Source organism: Oxyura jamaicensis, chromosome 3 (genome assembly GCF_011077185.1).
Source record: "Oxyura jamaicensis isolate SHBP4307 breed ruddy duck chromosome 3, BPBGC_Ojam_1.0, whole genome shotgun sequence".
Lineage (NCBI taxonomy): Eukaryota > Metazoa > Chordata > Aves > Anseriformes > Anatidae > Oxyura > Oxyura jamaicensis.
The window spans coordinates 16,737,057-16,755,049 of NC_048895.1; the positions used below are offsets into that span (position 1 = coordinate 16,737,057).

At 40.4% G+C, this 17,993-nt stretch overlaps 1 protein-coding gene across 1 annotated transcript; it reads left to right on the forward strand.

Annotated features, from left to right (window-relative positions):
• Positions 1-646: 646 nt before the first annotated feature.
• On the forward strand, positions 647-9,486 carry ETAA1 (ETAA1 activator of ATR kinase). The gene is made up of 6 exons (XM_035320319.1): positions 647-899; positions 1,709-1,846; positions 2,137-2,213; positions 3,699-3,817; positions 4,163-6,261; positions 8,188-9,486. Exons 1-6 carry the CDS (start codon positions 707-709, stop codon positions 8,301-8,303), a joined length of 2,742 nt encoding a protein of 913 aa, XP_035176210.1. The 5' UTR covers positions 647-706; the 3' UTR covers positions 8,304-9,486.
• Positions 9,487-17,993: the final 8,507 nt, after the last annotated feature.

Below are 17,993 nucleotides of genomic sequence, written 5' to 3' on the forward strand. Positions count from 1 at the left end.
AGGGAATCCATTTTTTGTGACTTTAGAACTCCTTATACTCCTGATCCTTGACCAAAATCCACTGCTCATGCCTTACAAATGAAGAGTGATCCCAAAGTAGTCCAAAATGATTAAATGAAAACCAGGCAGGCAACCAACGCACATGCAGTTGGCTCCTTGAGCTATGTAAGTAGCTCACTCCTTGACCTACGTGCTTGATAGATACATTTATGCATTTCTATGAAGCGGGCTGGGGAGGAAACATCCGCAACATCATGATGCAGTACGCCAGGTGTTTGCATTCACACTTCTTTGAAATAGCGATGTAGGGTCAGGGTCCCTCAGGGACCTGACGGGAAGTCCTCACCTACCAAGTTTGCCTTCTGGGGGTCCCTGTGTGCCAGCCCCATGGCCGGGTTGGAGGGGCTGGCTCTATTTTTTGGTTTATTTTCCCCCTAAGGACACACCACAGGGTCAGGACGGGGACGGGACAGGAGCCACCTCAGCGCCCCCCGTCACCGCTTAACGGTCGCCCCAGCGCGTGCCGCGGTCACCTCGCGGCGGCGGAGGGGGGGCGGGGGCAACCCGCCGATCCCCTCCAGTCCCGCCCCAAGGCGTTCCGCAGCCAATGGCCGCCCGGCGCGGGCGGCGGCGGCCAATCGGCGGCGGCTCGCAGCGTTCCCCGGCAAAATGGCGGCGGCGGCGGGGCGGACGCGGCGGTGGCGGTATGCCCGGTAGCCGGCGGCGGGAGCCCTGCCTCAGGCCCGCCGCCCTGAGGAGGCGGAGCGGCGGCGGCCAGGAGGGGCTCGGCCGGCGGCCGGCGGAGGACGGAGCGGCGGCGGCGGCGGAGGAGGGCGGTGCGGGCCCGGGTCCGGGCCTGGGCCTGCCCGCGGGGGAGGCGGCCGTGCGCGGCGCTGCAGGTACCGGGCACTGAGCAGGAGGAGGAGCAGCAGGGAGCTGCCCCCAGCCCTGGCCGTGCTGCTGCCCGAGGAGCGACAAGGAGCATCGGGCGGCCTGCGGGCACAGAGGGCAGCGGCAGCCCTGCTGGGGGCCTCACGAGGGGCTCTGAAGCAGGGCTAAGATCTTTAAAATGGTTTCTGTAGGCCAGTACGTCAGCGACTTCACCTGTAAGGGCAGGGTGATAGGTCGAGCTTGGTAAAATGTCTTAAGTTTTCTCACTGAGACCCCCGTGAGCTGCTGCTCAGCAGCTGTGTGCTTGTTTTTGTCAGTCCTACCTGGCAAGGCTCCCTGGAGGGAAGCATAGGCAGGTAGGAAGGTAGGTGGGTTGTGACCCACAGTGCTTCAGTGATCCACGGAAGTTTGACCCAAACCAGAGTCTGGGTGAAAGACACAGAGCAAATCAGAATACAAAGTACTCTCCCCTATAGGTATACATAATCTTTTTTTTTTGTTAACATACACTGAAGTCAACAATCCCCCAAATAGCACAGATGATCTTCATCCTTACCACCAAGATATGCGTACAGGTGTCAGTATCCTGTAATTCCATTATCTCAGGTGACATAACTGACAAAGATAACATCAGACTTTGCATCGAGTGCAGTTATGGAAAAATACCCTTGTAAGCAGAGGAACCTTGATGAGTGCGAGCTTGATTTTGATTTCTAAAAGTTCCTAAAGCATCTTCTTTGAGCCTTGCCCTGTTCTACATTTTAAGTTATTTCAGCTTTTCACTTGTTTAATAAGGATCATTTTTCTGTTTACACAGAGCCATGTTTACATAAAACTCCAAAGAGATCACTGAGTAGGAAATCCAGAATACCTACCTTCAGCTCTCCTGTTAATGACACTGACATACAGCAAGAAATCTTTTGGGATCCTCATTCACCAATTGCACGCGGACTAGGTAATATTAACAACATTCAGACTTCAGGGCGCCTATCTGAGGAATGCAATTAGAGTGTACTAAGAGTTACCACATTTATTGAAAAAGGCCTCTTCCTGTTATCATGATAGCAGTTGGGGAATCCAGAAGTAATTAGGTTGCTTGGTTTGGTTTTACTTTTATTAGAATCCCATAAATTCTTAAATATAGTGCTGCATCAAATTCGGACTTCAGCAAATGTAATTGTATGGTTTAAGATGCAGTTCACTTTATAAATTGTAGTGTTTTTCAAAGTTGTTTTGTTTTCATAGGCAATGAAAAAACCAAATGTTCTACCAGGAGATGTGCAGTCGAAATTTCAGAAATTGTTAATCGTATTGCTCCTCAGGTAACTGTGACTTTCTAAAACAATGTTCTTTACATGCAGTAATCAAACAGGGCAGTGCCACGCTATTCACTTTTAGTAAAGACTTCAGTTACAGTAGTCTCTTTTAACATAGCAAGAAGAATTATCAAAAGTGTGCAGAAAACTGTTTATAAAACTGGACTGAATTAAAATCATAAGCATGGCATTTGACTCACTGCTCTTTCGAGTCACAGATGCCGTAAAAATAAAGTACGAAGAAAATGGACTTGTGGCAGCTGCGTTTAGAAAGTTCTGTTTTCGGAATATAGTTTATTACCCCTGATCTCTGGAAATCTATTAAGGTTTATTTATCCTTATTAAAAGGTATAGTTTCTTCATGTACTAGATTTACTTGGCAAGTAAATCTGACAGACTCAGATGAGAGAGAGTCCATAAGAATATAAACATAGTGAAGTTGCATCGTTACTCTAAATAATTTGCCTTTTTACCCTAAGGTCCATGCTCTTGATGTCTCTCTTTTGCTGTGAAACTGATGTCCAAAGCATTAAACGTGAAAATAAGCTAGTGTTGCAATAGCAGGCTTATTGTTTGTTTTTTATTAAGTGCAAGAGCAGAACGTGTCATTCCTAAAACAGTTCTGTAGTATTTGGTTTGCAAAGTATGCCAGCTTATTTGACAGAGCCAGTTAAATGTATTCACTATTTTGAGTATTTGGGAGAAATTGGAATTGGAAAATCATGGATAAGGGATGCCTCTTCCTTTTGAAGTATGACAGCCCTATCATGACTAAATATTATCATACTGGAAACCTACCTAAAACTATCTGGCAGTTAAAGTTCTAATTACTTTTGCTGGCTTAAGGGCAGTAATTTCTCACATCCAACATTTTGCTCTGTCCCTTTACACATTTTACCACGGCAATGCAGTATCTCTGAGATTTGGGAACTTAGAATGCAGCCTGAACTTTGAAGCTCTGAAACAACCTCATTCAGTGTCTGAACTTCATTTGTTTCTGTTTAAAGGCTCCTTGGATAAAATAGTAGTTATGGAAGAAGTCAGATTTTTTTCCAGGAAGCATACAGGATATGATTTGTTTCAAATTCTCTGATCTGTTAATGCTGCTGTAAGTGGATAAAGACAGGGTATCTCAAGTAGCTCCTTACTAGTATACGGAGGTAAACTAATCACAGCTTGTAATGTGAATATTGCAAATTATGTGTAAACTTGATTGGGGAAGCAAGTATAGTATTAGCTTTGAGCACCAAAGTAAAATTCAATTCTTTTAATTGAAGTTCCTGCCTTAAATTGATATAATTAAACTGATACAACTACCACTAGACAGTGTTGCAGTAATCTTGCTTAGCTTGTATTGGTTTAGCTCCTATCTTTGGCTTTCAACAGATTTGATCCAATTTAATTGGTTTAGCAACTTTAACGCAGGGTGTGTGTCTAGTCCAATCTTTATCTGAAGTCGAATTGCTAAGCATTACAAATCTAATCATTCAGGATGAAAAAGCAGCCTGTAATGAAGGCTCCCTTTTAGGGACATGGATTGGGGAGGATGCTATTCCCTGTACACCTGGAGCAGTAAAAGTGCGAGCTAGGACAAAGTTAAGCTGTACAAGGTAAGTTACTGTTTTGTTTTGCCTGTCACTGCTGGATTTTTGTGAAAAAGGGTATGTGGTGTTTCATTATGTATAGTGAGCCATGTAATTGTACATTAGCATACAGAATGCTTTTAACTTTGCATTTGCTATCTCTTGTTAATGGGGTAGTTATCGTTGGGAATTATCAAAAGGATTGCATGCTGATTGCACTGAAAGCAGTAGGATTCGCTCATACTCTATAGCTTGGTAAACTAGAGAATAAACTGCATATAGGATAGTGTAGTTGAACTTGGCAAAACTTTCTCAGTAGATCTGATTTTTTTTTTTTCTCTCTCTCTCTCTCTTTTTTTTTTTTTTATCTAGAGATCTTAAAATAAAAAATCCGGAAGAGGAGCTCATGAAATTGGCCAAGGAATTTGATAAAAATTTGGTAGAGCTAGATGCTGTTCAGGAACAAGAGAAGCTTGGCCGTGGCCTTATCCAGGCTGCCTCGGATTCTTTCAAGAATTACAAAGATGAAGTGAATAGGAAGAACCTGAAATCACTCCTTAGTGACGTTTCTGAAACAGATGCTGCTCTGTCCCTGAAACCAGTTGCAGAAAGCACTGGCATCACGGCTGCAGAGCCCTGTCTGTCTAGCAGTCAAAACTCTGTAGACCTTGAGGCTGAAATAGCCCTTCATGCTCTTTTTGACTGCTCTACCCAGAAGTGTACTGGACAGTTGAGCCAAGGACTATCAGGTATTTCTTTAAATAATAGTTTCCATGAAAACAAAAGGACACTGGAGGAACACCTTCCTGAACGAATTAAAAATACACAACATGGTAATTCAGATGCATGTCAAAAACATAATCTCTATGCACTAGGAAGTGTGAACCAGACTCTTCCAAAAACGGATACTAACACATTGACAAAAAAAAATACTCCTTTGAAGAGACAAGTGGTGGTCTCCAGTAAGGTTGCTGGAGTAGTTAATGATGATTTTGATGATTGGGATACAGATTTTTTGGCAGATGACTCTTTTGTGATGCAAATAACCCAAAATCCTGAGTTGATAAATACTGAGGAAGCTCCAACAATTCTGATAAATACTTCTGTGCATGGTTTCAGTGATGCTAACAGAACAAAGGAAAGAAGTAGCTGCAATTCAGTAATTTCTTTGGAGAGTGTACACAAATCTAAAAGTTCTCAGTTTCCACCTTTGAAGCATCCTAGTAAAAATACAGAAAATGTTGCAAAATCTCTTTCTTTACAAAAGCCATTTAATAAGATGGAAAACTCAAAGACAGCAACCGCTGATTCTACTTGGAGGAGTGCCCAAAACAATGATTTTAACTATATTCCCGTTTCAACGCAATCTCAAGTGAAGAATGGAAATGAAACTGTTGAGCCTAAAGGTAACCCTGTTCTTCTCCCATCAAGACCTAATCCTCACAGACTACGGACTGAAAAACCTGGGAATAACTTGGACAATATTTTCTGTGAATCAGCCAATATTTCTACCAATACAAAACCTAATGATGTAATTAAAGTGGTTAACCAAGCTAATACAGGTCACTTAAATCCAGTTGAAATACCAAAGAAAAGTACTCTGTCATTCGATGACTGGAATGAACCAAAATTCTCTGATGAGGTTTTGGACATGTTTTGTGAATCCGATAGTCTGTGGGATGCAAACTGTGAGGATGATGAATTGTTGTATCAAGTGTGTGATGATATAGAAAAGCAGACTCAGAGCCAGGATGCTAAACAAGGAAATGAAAGAGCTAAAACTGTACAAGGAGCCAGTAATCTCTCCAGATCAAATTCTGACAGTGGCTTCACAGCATCTAAACCAGGACTATCTGATCGCCTCCTGGCACAAAAAACAAATGCAAAACAGGATGGTTTTTCACTAAACAATTCCGGTAGGAACTTCTCAAGGGTTACACATGGACTGACTACAACAGGGCAGGTAGTGAACTGTAAAAATGTTTCAAGCCCTCTATCAATGATCTTGGGTACTTCTATGGACTGTAAATATACACTGTCTAAAAACTATAATCAAGCTGCTTCTGAAGATACTACAAAGAGTATTTCAGGAAAGTGGTACAGGTCAAATTCTGTGCCAGCAAGAGAAACTTGTTCTGAAGCAAGTCCAGGTAACACAATAAACATTTTTAGTAGCAAAAGATTAGACAGCCAAGATCTCTTAAATAATGCAGGAAAGACAACGAATAACAGTTCTGGTAACAAAACGTCAATTGTGCCTTCAAAGTTTAAGTTCCGAAAGACTAACAGTTCTCAGAATGCTCTTCATGTAGCATCTGAAAATCCAGGGAGTCATTCTGGCATTGGAATTGCTCCACAGGGTTTGGAAGGAAGTAAGAATCAGGTGAATGCGGCTTTGCACAGCAAGCCTGAAAATACAAAACCACCTTTCAAGAGGCACCTTTCGGAGTCTTTTGCACTGTCTACATCGGGTATGTGTCTTTGATCTATCACTGTTAAACTGTTTTTGTTTTCTTACTGTAATCAGAAAGTCAAAGGAGGAATTTTTACCATATTTCAAAGTAGGCTTCAGTGTTCATCTGTTCAGTTTAGGTGTTAGTAAATGTTCTAACAAGAATTTGGAGGATGTTTTCTCCAAACTAAAATCATCCTGACACATTTCTTGAATTCTTGTAGTTAAGGACTTCACTTCCCCATCTTCATTCCACTTCTCAGAATACTTTATGCTCTCCATAAATGCTCAGAATCATTAGGATCAAGTATACCCTGATGGGGCAGTCGGCATACCATATTCTGACTTGCTTAAAATCGTTGATACACAGTAAATGCTGTAGTGCAAGTCAGTGCTTTAATTTACAGTACATTCTGGGGAAGAAAAATAAATAAATAAATTTACTTATTTCAGGCACGATTCATAATACCCCAGTTAATGATGGGGCAGGGAAAGATGCCAGCAGATGATATGGAATGCCAATTTCTTTTTATTAGTGTATACCTGGAAATTGGAACCACGAATCATTCTGAAACGTAGGTGTGTATTGTTTGCTCTGTGAACAGAATTGCCAGTGAAATACTCTTTGTGTAATCAGTCTAAACACTAACACTTTATTTAGCCTCCCAGTTGGTCACTAGTCCATCATCTGTAATAGTCCATGTACTGATATTACTTACTAGGGAAATGCAGAGACAGTCAAGTTTCAGTCAGTTCTTGTTTTTACTTGACCTAATTGCTTGGTGAAGTACTAATCAATATTAATTTTGATAAAATAGGCCTTTACATTTAATGTACTACACCAACATCCATTCTCAGGAAGCACTGTTACAAAAAAAAAAATAAATAAAAAAATTCCTGCATACCACCAGCCAGCATTATGTAATGAATCAGTATTTTATCTGTTTTGTACCCAGCGTAGAAACAAATAAATGGAAAGTAGCTATTTTGTATGTCAGGTGGAGAGGAGAGATAACTAGTCACTCAGTGGAATGTTTCAGAGAGTAAATGAATTAAATAGAATGTACCTTGGTAGCATACATTTTATTTTAAGAGAAACAACAAAATTCCTCCCTCATGTTAAGGTTTTTGGGAAAGGACCTTGCTCTAACAAAAGGATGGGCATTAAGCAATCTTTTCTAAAACTAATACAAAATTTGTCATGGATATTTGTAATTAATCTTTTTTTAAGAAGCAAACAGGACCATTTTTTTTTCATTATTTACCCAGTCTGAAAGGCTACTTATTAAAAATAGATTAATTGGAAATTGGTGCATAAAAACAGTAAAATACTTGACGTGCAGAATGATGGGAGTCTTCCTGTTGGATCCAATGAGGTCAGGATTTTATTGTATGGGAATTTATAGTTCTGTAACACAACATATAAAATATTACGTTTAGCTATCATGTTCTTGTCTCCTTTGCCGATTTTTATTGCTACTTTTGACCTTTTTTCAACCTTTCTGGTTTTATTTGTGTGACACCTGTACTATATCTGACCCCTGTGTCTATACCATCTCTGTGCCCATATCTCTACCTAACTCACTAAATTGTAGAGCCCTTTTCACTCTGATAGCCTTAATTTTCTTAACCCATTGCCATCTCCTGTGTTGACTCCTGATGTCACAAAGTTCACTTGAAGGGCAGCCAAGTAAAATTTCCTTGAAGCAAATGTCTGCATCCCAATACTTTCATTGGGAGGCAGTAATCAGTAGCACTACAAAGGTCATGCATCTTATACCCGTTCCTGCCTTGGGGACAGGATAGATGAGCCATTTTTAACTTGGGTGCCTCATATGTCAGAATAGTGTGCTCTTGCCATATATCTTCAGACACTGAAAATAGATGAGTTAAAATACATATTGAACAAACTTGAAGGCTCCTAATGCATATTTTTTATTTACAGTGTCTGTGGTGGAACAAAAAAACAGGAAATGTTCTCAAGAAGAAATTGAAAGAAAGAAACAAGAAGCTCTTGCACGAAGAAAATCTAGAATGCAGGCATTCTTAAAAGATGCTTGAATTCGACAGGAGTTCCAAGTTTTGGGGAGGGAAATATTGTAATACTGGAAGACTTTTAAAACTGTGTTCATGGCTACTGATACCAAGCTTTTCTTATTTGTCAATTTAAAAAAAAAAATCTTGATCTGAACCATAATTAATATTCTGGTGGTATTTAGTCTTAACTGAAAAATACCAGTGGTAAATTTCTAGTCCCAAATATCTTCAACATAATGAAGTTCAAGATTGTACTGAGTTCACGTTCTGTCATGTGTTGAAGTTATAAACTCTAAAAATCATGAGCACGTGCAAGCATTTGTAGACCCAAATAAGTAGAAGGCTTCAAAAACGGACTGTGTGTATTTGGGCTGTATTTCTCTCATTAGGAGTATTTTAATCTAAAGGAAGACACTCAAGCACACACAGACTAAACAATATTAATGTTTGTTTTCAGGTAGGTGAAAGTTCGAAGTTTTTGTTTAAACAAAGTACAATCTAGAAAACATCCAACATTGGGGAAACTATGGGAAATGAACAGGTTTTGGAAACCTTGCTCAGTTTGTCTGTTACCTTAATTCTTAAGGTAAGAATTGTACATGATGAAGGAACAATTTAATATACAAGTTTCATAAGGTGAAATAACATCCTGGAAAGGACATTTTTGTTTTTCATTTCCTCCACAAAGAATTGGAAATACCATAGCTACCAAAATTAGACCACCTTTTTCTAAACATGTATTAACAACTGATTTTTTTTAAAAAAAAAAGGTATCCTATGTCATTTTACCAAACCGTAAGCAATACAAAATACACCAGGTGAAATGTCAGCAACTGTGAATCAGTTTAGTGTTATGGGTTATACATATTTTTCAAACTAAAGGCTGTTAAAACATAATAATGCAAGGTCATGTCAGCTTAACGGGGGCTGATAGAATTCTCGATGTGATAGATGGGTGCAGAGCTCAAACTGCAAAAAGTGCCTGTGGGTAAGCTGCAAGATATTTTTCAACTGAGAAATGTTTATATGTAAACATGCGACACTATGAAAAGTGACTGTGATTTTTCTTTGTAAATAACTAACTTTGAAATGTACCAAAGGTTAGATGAAGCTTTTGGTTCCTGTAATATGTACTGTTTTTGTAACTCTTAAAAATGTAAGTATTGTATATCTGTAAATCATCATTAAATTCTTTTTTTTTTTTTTTTTTTTTTCCATTTCTCTGTTCTGGGAAATACTACAATACAGAAATACAGAAACTGGTAAAAGGGATTGAAATGGGAATTCCATACTGACTTTACCTGACAGTTCTCTCGTGCCTACAAATTTATCCAGTTAATCCACACTTCAATTTTCTACCTATAGTGATGGCAAAATGCTTCTCTTGGTCAATTTAAACTAAAAATCCTTTGTGAGGGCACTGGTTGTAACCATAACCATCTGCAGTGGAGTCCTGAAACACTAAGCTACATTGGTTTTCAGGCTACTGAAGGTGCTTTCGTATTAGCCACCATTCTTGGTGCTAGTTACTGGATTATAAAATCGAATCCTTAAGCCCACCAAAGATGATGCTGTGCTACATGAGCATTACTTGCAGTTTCTGGCTGCAATTCCCTGTCCTGCCAGCTCCAGCCGTTGTGCAATATACGATGAGTTGGATCAGCTTCCTCATCTGACAAAGTTAACCCAGAAAAAATGTTGACAGCTTTTCAGAAAAAGTCACCATAATAACACAGATAATGTAACATGAAATAGCGAGGTTCTCTGTTGTGTTGTCAAACCTCTACTGGCTGTGTTCTAAGGGTTCAGAAGACAAGATTTGCATGTCCATATTACAAATAAATGCAACCCAAGTAGTGGTTGCAAAAACTGCGTTTATCCCGAGAATGTGGTTTGATCTGTGTATCTGAGGGATGTTTGTCTTCATGGCATTCTAGGAAAATCTAAACTATCGGGTAACTTGCCAGATGCACTACTGGCCAAGAAAGTGGCTATGAGAAAAGGCTTCTACCATCAGTATTAAATAAGAAAATTATAAGACTGGCTTTTAAGGTACTGACACAAGCATGTGAAATCCTATTGCAAAAGATAAAGTTAGGCTTTTGCTAGGACAGTGTTCAGCTTATCAACCCTTGCTTCCCCAGGATATTTCTCTAGAAATGATTCTGTACAAAAGGAGCCAGGATAACGTTTGTTTTCAAGGATGGTGTGGTTATTCATACTTCTGGTTTGAGACTATCAACTAACTAGAAGAGAAAAAACTGATTATTGGAACTGGAGAGTATTTTTTAGGAAGGTTTCGTTCCCTGATATGAAAGATCAGATCAGATTTGAAATAGGGATAAACAGAAGATATATAACATGAAACGCAGGCTGAGCACATGATGGCTACCCGAGCTCAGCACACAAAACATTCTGAACACGTGCCACTACGTGTCCCTGTGTGCACCCTAAAGTTCAGAGCCAGCTTACTGCCCTTTCAGGTGATGCTGATTTTCTCAGGTGCTCATGAGAAAGGCCCTGGAGCTGCCCTCCTGAAATGCCACCACTGGTCTCCCCACAGAGCAGGGAAGAGCACGCTCGCTCATCTTCTAAAGGAGCGTCGACCCAACCTGCTTGCCTTCCGAGCTGCAAAACAGAGCTCCATACTCAGCAAGGGGAGCTCTCTTCTCACAAGGGGTCTGGAAAGGCCCCCTCACAAACTTTCCAGCTGGAGGAACTTGCAAACTACCCTTTGACAAATTACTGCCACTTCCTTACCCAAGTACTTCACCGCATTTAAAGAATCTATCTGCAGGCGAGTGTGAAACATCTCATTTTTGACAGCTGACAGCTAACACATCTACTGCCCCCTCCCATTAAACTAATTGTAACAGAGGGGCTTTGGCATTTATTTTACTTTTCATAAATACCTGTTTTCAGCATTGATATTATGCTTCACGGCCTGTAATGTGCTGTTTCTCAAACACTGCTTTCCAAATAGAAATCACAAGTTCTTGGGATCATGGTTTCTTAACTGAAGTCAAGACAAAGTAAGATTTTTTTTGGTCACACCCTCGCTGACTGTCCCCAAATGCCCTACCATATCATCTTCCAATTAACAAACTGAATAGAGCTTCTTTTTGTTACTTGGTGCTATTAGAAACAGATTAATCATGTCTCGCCTTAGAATTAAAACCCTTCTATACCATTTTTATTAGGCAAATCTGGTAGAAGTGGAAAAACTTGGAGAAATATTTTAACCCTGTACGGTTGCATTGGTGAAGTCAGTGCAGGGAGACGTAAGATTCATTAGGGCTTGGAAATAAGTATAAAAAAAAGCAACCTCTACAGCATCAAAGGTGAAATTTCACAGCCTAGGTATTTTTATCACTGAAAAAGAAATACATTTATATTGCTTGGGGAGAAACAAAGAGGAAACGTAATAAAAAATAAACTCCTTAGCTATGCATTCAGTAAAAGACTACACACCACAGAGCTGGTTTCTTGGGAGTGCCAGCTTTGCCCTCCTCCTCTTCCAGGATGCGGGAGGCAGCCCCAGGCAGCAGGCCGGGCAGCGTACTGACATACGGGGGGTGCAGACGTGAGCCCCCTTGCCTGATGCTGGACATCTGGCTGTAACACCAGCAGCACAGCACAGGGGTAGCTAGAGGTGGCTTCATGCCCCTGCACCGAGGGGCAGCGGTTAGGCGTGCAGCCCTTCCAGGCCCTCTGGCTGCAGTCAGGGACACAGAGAGGGCAACTCCGACACCGGTGCCCAAAATGTGATGTAGCCCCATTGACAGCAAGAGCCCTCTGCCTAACAGATACTGCAGGGATGTACGTGGTGCTGGGCCTCGGCAGCTGCTCTGCAGAGCAGAGGGGAGGTGCAAAAGCTGCATCCCTCCTGCTTGCTCTTGTCTTAGGTCCCCTCTTGTCGCCGCCGAGGGAGAAGCTGAGCGGCAGCCACACGACCCCACAGGTTATGCTCAGGACCCCTGGTGCTCCCTGGCAAATTCCTGGTGCCCCGCTGATCCTGCATGTGCCAGCCTCGATCTGCAAGCTTTTGTCTGACTGCTTGCAGCAGACAACAGTTCTTCATTAGGAAAGTATCTACACAATTTTAATTAATTAATACATGTGTACGCGTAAAAAGTTTGGTATTTCAGTAGCTGACATTTCACTATGAAGTCACATCTTCCTCCAGGCAAAAAAGGCCTATACAAATAGTAACAACAATCTTAAATACATTCCAAATTAAATTATGACTGTCATGTTTCATTATAAATTAATTTGTAACTGTTTGCTTAAGCACTCATCTTCATTTCATTCAGAGCACAGCAATTTTTTACATGAGCAGAGCAATCAGTGAGCTTGAGTTTAAATGAAAATGGAATTCCTGTATGTCCCCATACCTGAGGATCATTTTTATTTCATGGGCAATCTCACTGTGAGTGATGGTACTCGCTAAAATCCGAGGATTATCTGTCTAAACTAAAACTTGTGGTGTTTTTTCTTTTACAGAGACGGATACAATCAAGGAAAGGATCCATTCATTGCTATCTGTATCTAAACTTATGTGTTGTGGAATATACATACACACATTCACATCCTTCCAGCTCGTGCTGGTGAGGGGCCATGTTTAAAGCATTTGAGAAATTTGGTGATAGTGTTCTTTATTGTGTTATTTATCTCTGATTTTTGAAGAGATCAGCATCCAGCAGCTCTTCAAACTTTGGCCTATCATGCACAATTAATCTTGGGCTGCAGTTCAGGAATGGCAAAGTAATCTTAGACTATGTGTACCACTTATTACATCTAGACCTTTATACCCAGAGGAATAACATAGATGAATTCATTGATTACATCTTTTTAAGCCTAAAAAGAGCTACAATTTGTCAGGGAAGAGTAGCTGGAAGCAACAGATAGTGACCTAAATAGTAGAATTCCAAAGATAAAATAGAAGAAGATGAACACAAATGCTTCATTGTTTGAGAGCTGTATTGTCTGTAACACACTCCAGTGAATCCAGTGTTTGCGGAAGAGGCCGAGGCAGATATAATCTGTGGAGCAAAAAATGACAGCCTGAGTAAGTAGCCATCAAAGATGAAGCCAGGAAGACTCCAGCAATTGTGCTGTAAATCATAACTGCAGTATTTGTTCAAAGCTCCGGTTACTGCACATACTGGTGGTTTTGTCAGAAAAGTCCTGCCTCATAAAACACTTAAGAATATCTAATGTGCTGCTCTTGTGGAACTAAATATAAATTTCTTTGACTATTGTCTGTGTGTAATGTCAGTATGGCAGCTTGCAACCATTAAGGGCCTGATTCTACTCTTGCTGCAATTTCCTTCAAGCGCTGGAGGTAATGGAATGACTCAGGCGAGCGGAGAATCAAGCCCATGCATTTCATTACCCTAAGTAGTTCTCATCTTTAGCACATAAATCTAGTGAAACGGGATTGCATTTATCAGAAATTGTTATTGTTTAGGTGCATTTGCAAAGTTTTTGGTGGAAAAAGGTTGCATTTATGCATAGCTTGTAAAAGCTGCAGTTAACAGCTTTCACCTCCAACAATGCAGTTAACAGAGGTGACAAGAGGATTACTGGATTTATAGATTTCCTTTTTAATGAGGTTGTCTGCTCTTTGCAGTTTGTCCTCAATGAAGGAAAAACTTGATTCAGGTTTTAACACCGGAACCCCAGAAAACAACATGTAGACATGGGAATGAAGCTTGGCGTGCACTGCTGTTCCCTCTGTGAACAGAAGCTGGACTGGTCAAAATGAAGTGTCATACTCAAACTCAGCACAGCAATTTAGCTTTTAGGGATTTTTTTTTTTATTTTTTTTGATTTTTTTTTGGTGGTGTAGAGGAAACCTAAAGCTGAGTATAGCTTTAGGGCCAAGTATGGATATTTAAGCACCTGGGAAAGTTTCTCATGGCTAGTCACATTGGTGATTTAAGTGGTATTAAAAAGACCTTGATGAACAGTTCCTTTTTGAATATTCCATTAGAAACATAGCTACCTAGCTGTACCTTTGGGTGTTAGAGACCTATAGAAATCCGAACATCACTCATAAAAAAAAAAAAAAAAAAAAAAGACATAATGAGAGAAAGAAAAAAAGAAAAATGTGTTCTCAAAGGCTTGCATAACAGTTGGGCAACATTTTAGCAGATGAACTGTTAACGCTTTCTCCACCAGTAAGGACTTGCAAAGGGCTCACGTTTAGCTCTCGTTCTACAGCAAACACCTGAAATATATGCTTAGAAAGATCACAAATTTGAATTGAATTCCTGTCTTCCAGGTTACTTTTTATAGGCTATAACATACCCGGACAGGGCCAAATGTTTTGTAAGCTTTAATGCTGTGTAAGCAGTTGACAACAATCCTAGTAACTATTCTGTTATTGAACTTGAATCGGTATTAGCAAAGAATAAAGGAAACTGAATTTTACAGAATGACTAAAAATGTTTTCTATGCCATTTGCTCAATTTTCAGCATGCTGCCTTGTGCAACTTCAATGTAAACCACTCCTGAGAAGGACAGTCAAACCATCCAGGACCATAATGTCCAATATAAAACCCCTGAAGACCCCAGAATATTTGTTTTTAAGACCAGATTTCCAACCAATAGTAAGAAAGAAGAAAGCTGTGCTTGTTTATGGGCTGGGGGTGTAAGTCTCACAGACTCATTGCTTGTAGTAACAAAGGCAGACACGGGACCCTCACAGAAGACACTGCCATGCCCACGTCACGTGGACTTTTCTAAACTCTGAGGTTTTCCTCTCCATCCCTCAGTAACTATAACCCTGATGGGTCATTAAGCGTGCTCAGTAGATCCAACTACAAACCGTATGCTATTAAGGCTTCCACAACATGAGACTCCTGCTCCTTTACAGGGGATTGGAGCTATCTCCTACATTTCAAATTTACACTTACTTGTAGTTAGATCTTAAACTCAGATATTTTCTAAGGCATAAATCATCCACTCCTGACATTTAAGGATGTTGCATTTCATGTGTTAAATCTGTACAGTCTGCAATCTGTGGACGTGTAGGGGGAATATCTGGACTGCTTCTGAGGGAGGTGTGTGAGGTGAGTGACAACAGCAAGCTCATATATACTCTGTAGCAATCCGTGTAGGTGAAATTTATGAAAGGCTCCACATCCCCGATGAAAAATTTATAGAGATCAAAAAAGTTTGAATGCATTGCATTAGAGTGTCAAATCTTGACAATATAATGCATTAAAAAGAGTCTGCCTAAGTGACAGTTTCCTAATAGAGAACCATACAGATAGGAGGAAAAGTTGGAGGACAGCCTGTAGAAAGAGTTATGGAGGTGAATGGAAAGAAATTTGAAGATGATATAAGATAATGTCAATCAGCCTAGAGCAGATAACGACAACCCCTCTTTCACTTTCTTGAGCAAGTCTGAGGCACCAACAAAACTACTTAAAACACCTGTTAGTTATAAAAATGTCAAACAAGCATACATTTGGGAAATGGAGAGATTCAAACATTCACAAAAGGGAGAGAGAGATTCTTGGAAGACATGTCGGATATATATGTCATCGCAGCAATTTGCCTGTCCATGTTCCAGAAAAAACACAACTAGCTTTGTCAGCACTGAAAGTAATCAAGCCTGATTTCCTACAGACTAATTAATGCAGTTTCTGAAAGATGCAAGTTCCAACTGAGGTGTCTTTGGTTGAGTCATTTATAGCAGGAGAATCCAGCATGGGTTCTCCAGTGACTAGTAAGAATGAATACACACCTGAACTCTCGTGGAGACACAGGGTTATTTTGAGACTTTCTCGTCCATCAAACTATTCATTGTCACAAAACTTCTGAAAATCACCATTTTCTAGATTCTCTATAGAGCTGACCCTTTTTTCCCCTAATCTACTCAGTGAAATTTCCCCATTCCCTTCATTTAATGCTAGAGCTGAACCCACGATGGCTTGAGTGCATACAAAAAAGATTACCTCCGCCTTCCAAAGCTATCCAATTTTTTTTATTCGTAGGGATTCTTGGGGTTCACTAATCAGTAAGCAATTTGATGTTATTTCTCACCTAGGAATGAGAGAAGGGGCTTTCATTCCTTGCCAAGCCTTGTGTGGGACCATGTGCTTTTTCCCTGTTACCAGCAAGATCTCTTGCTGCTGGTAGAGGCCACTGTCAGCCTGCCTGCTCCTAACACCGCAACCACCAACCCTGCCGTCTTATATATATGCATGCCTATTTTAATTAATTTTCTATACAAGAATATTTATCAGCTAAAATCAATAAGTAAATCTAATTCTAAAATGAAGCTAGCTTCGATATTTACTGCAACTTAATGACAACTTTAGACAAGAATTTAATTACACAGAGTCAGCACACGATATATATTGTATGAATGTACCAGGGGACTTATTTTAAAGTGTAATTTAGAGTGTAACTTTTAGACTGCTCCTCAATATGAACTTAAATCAAAATATTTCCACTGATGGAGCACATTCTTCAAAACTGATTGCAAAAGTAGCCACAGCACTGATGGAGGCTTACTCTAATTTTATGTGTTATGGTATAAATGACTTGCAAGGATACTCTTGGGAAGCTGCATTGTAATTTAATACCTTTAAAGCTAGAAACTGCTAGGGAAATATTTTTTCTTTCACTGGGACCTGCTTTTTCCCCTCTCTGTTACATAGAAATACATCTTTCCAAAGGATAGTTTTGTATCCCCAACACTTACATACCAAGTCCCGAAAATACGATGAAATGGAATGCTGTGCTTTGCCAGATCAGCCTGCCCTGAGGAGTGCACAACAGAGGAGGACTCGGGAGATGAAGCTTTTCCTTCCTCATACACACTGCTGGCTTTGTATATGGTGATCTCAAGGATGTTTAGAACGGATGGTCATGGTTTCGTGCGTTGCCCTTACCCACTTTTAGGCCATCATCGTGGTGTGGGGAGAGAGAGGAGGGTTGTCTGTATTCCAGGGCTTGGCCATGAAAATGCCACCCAACCTGTGTGATGCAGCTGCAGATGTGAATTAACTCTGTGAATACACAAAAACTAGCTGTTTCACACTCCAGCCATACAACTTAATTCTTGTTTACCCTGATCCTATTTTACTGCAATGACTAAGAACTGCTGCTCTGTGACAGTACCTCAGGTCCTGTCTCCTTGAAGCTGCTGTTCAACTGTTTAACAAACTTCTTTCAATAAATAAGCTGACACCATTTCCTGACTAAAAAATATCTAGAAGAAAAAATGGGTAAGTTGGTACAACACTCTTGGGCAGATGAGGAGCTAAGGCTATTCTGGAATGTAAGCACTTAAAGAGGTAGACATGAACTAAATGAACTATGAAAAACACAAAGTGATTTTTCACTACCTAATTATCCTGCGTGGCAACTTTTTAGTAGACATCATTTGTATTTGCAGATCCTCCTTTAGGTAAAAATAGCTGTATTACGGATTGCTATGACACCATTCTATCATAAGGTTACGCCAGGCATATGTTTAAAGATGCTTCCACTTTATAGATGGGCATGCTATCTCCTAAGGGCTCCAAAGGCATCTAAAGAAAGATTTACACCCACACTGTGCTGCAACAGCTTCAGAGGAACTCTAACTAGCCAGGAGTAAATAAGGCCCATAACCAAAAACGCTGAGCAGCACCTCAGCTGGTGTAAATTGTCATAGCTCCTCTGTGGAGCTGGGGACACTTTACATGACCAGAG

Bases quoted from the DNA above. Each gene is read 5' to 3' on its own strand.
- ETAA1 (XM_035320319.1), top strand. From the start codon at position 707: ATGCCCGGTAGCCGGCGGCGGGAGCCCTGCCTCAGGCCCGCCGCCCTG. The intron at 900-1,708 runs GTACCGGGCACT...CTGTTTACACAG, and splicing joins GGCCGTGCGCGGCGCTGCAG to AGCCATGTTTACATAAAACT. The intron at 2,214-3,698 runs GTAACTGTGACT...CTAATCATTCAG, and splicing joins TTAATCGTATTGCTCCTCAG to GATGAAAAAGCAGCCTGTAA.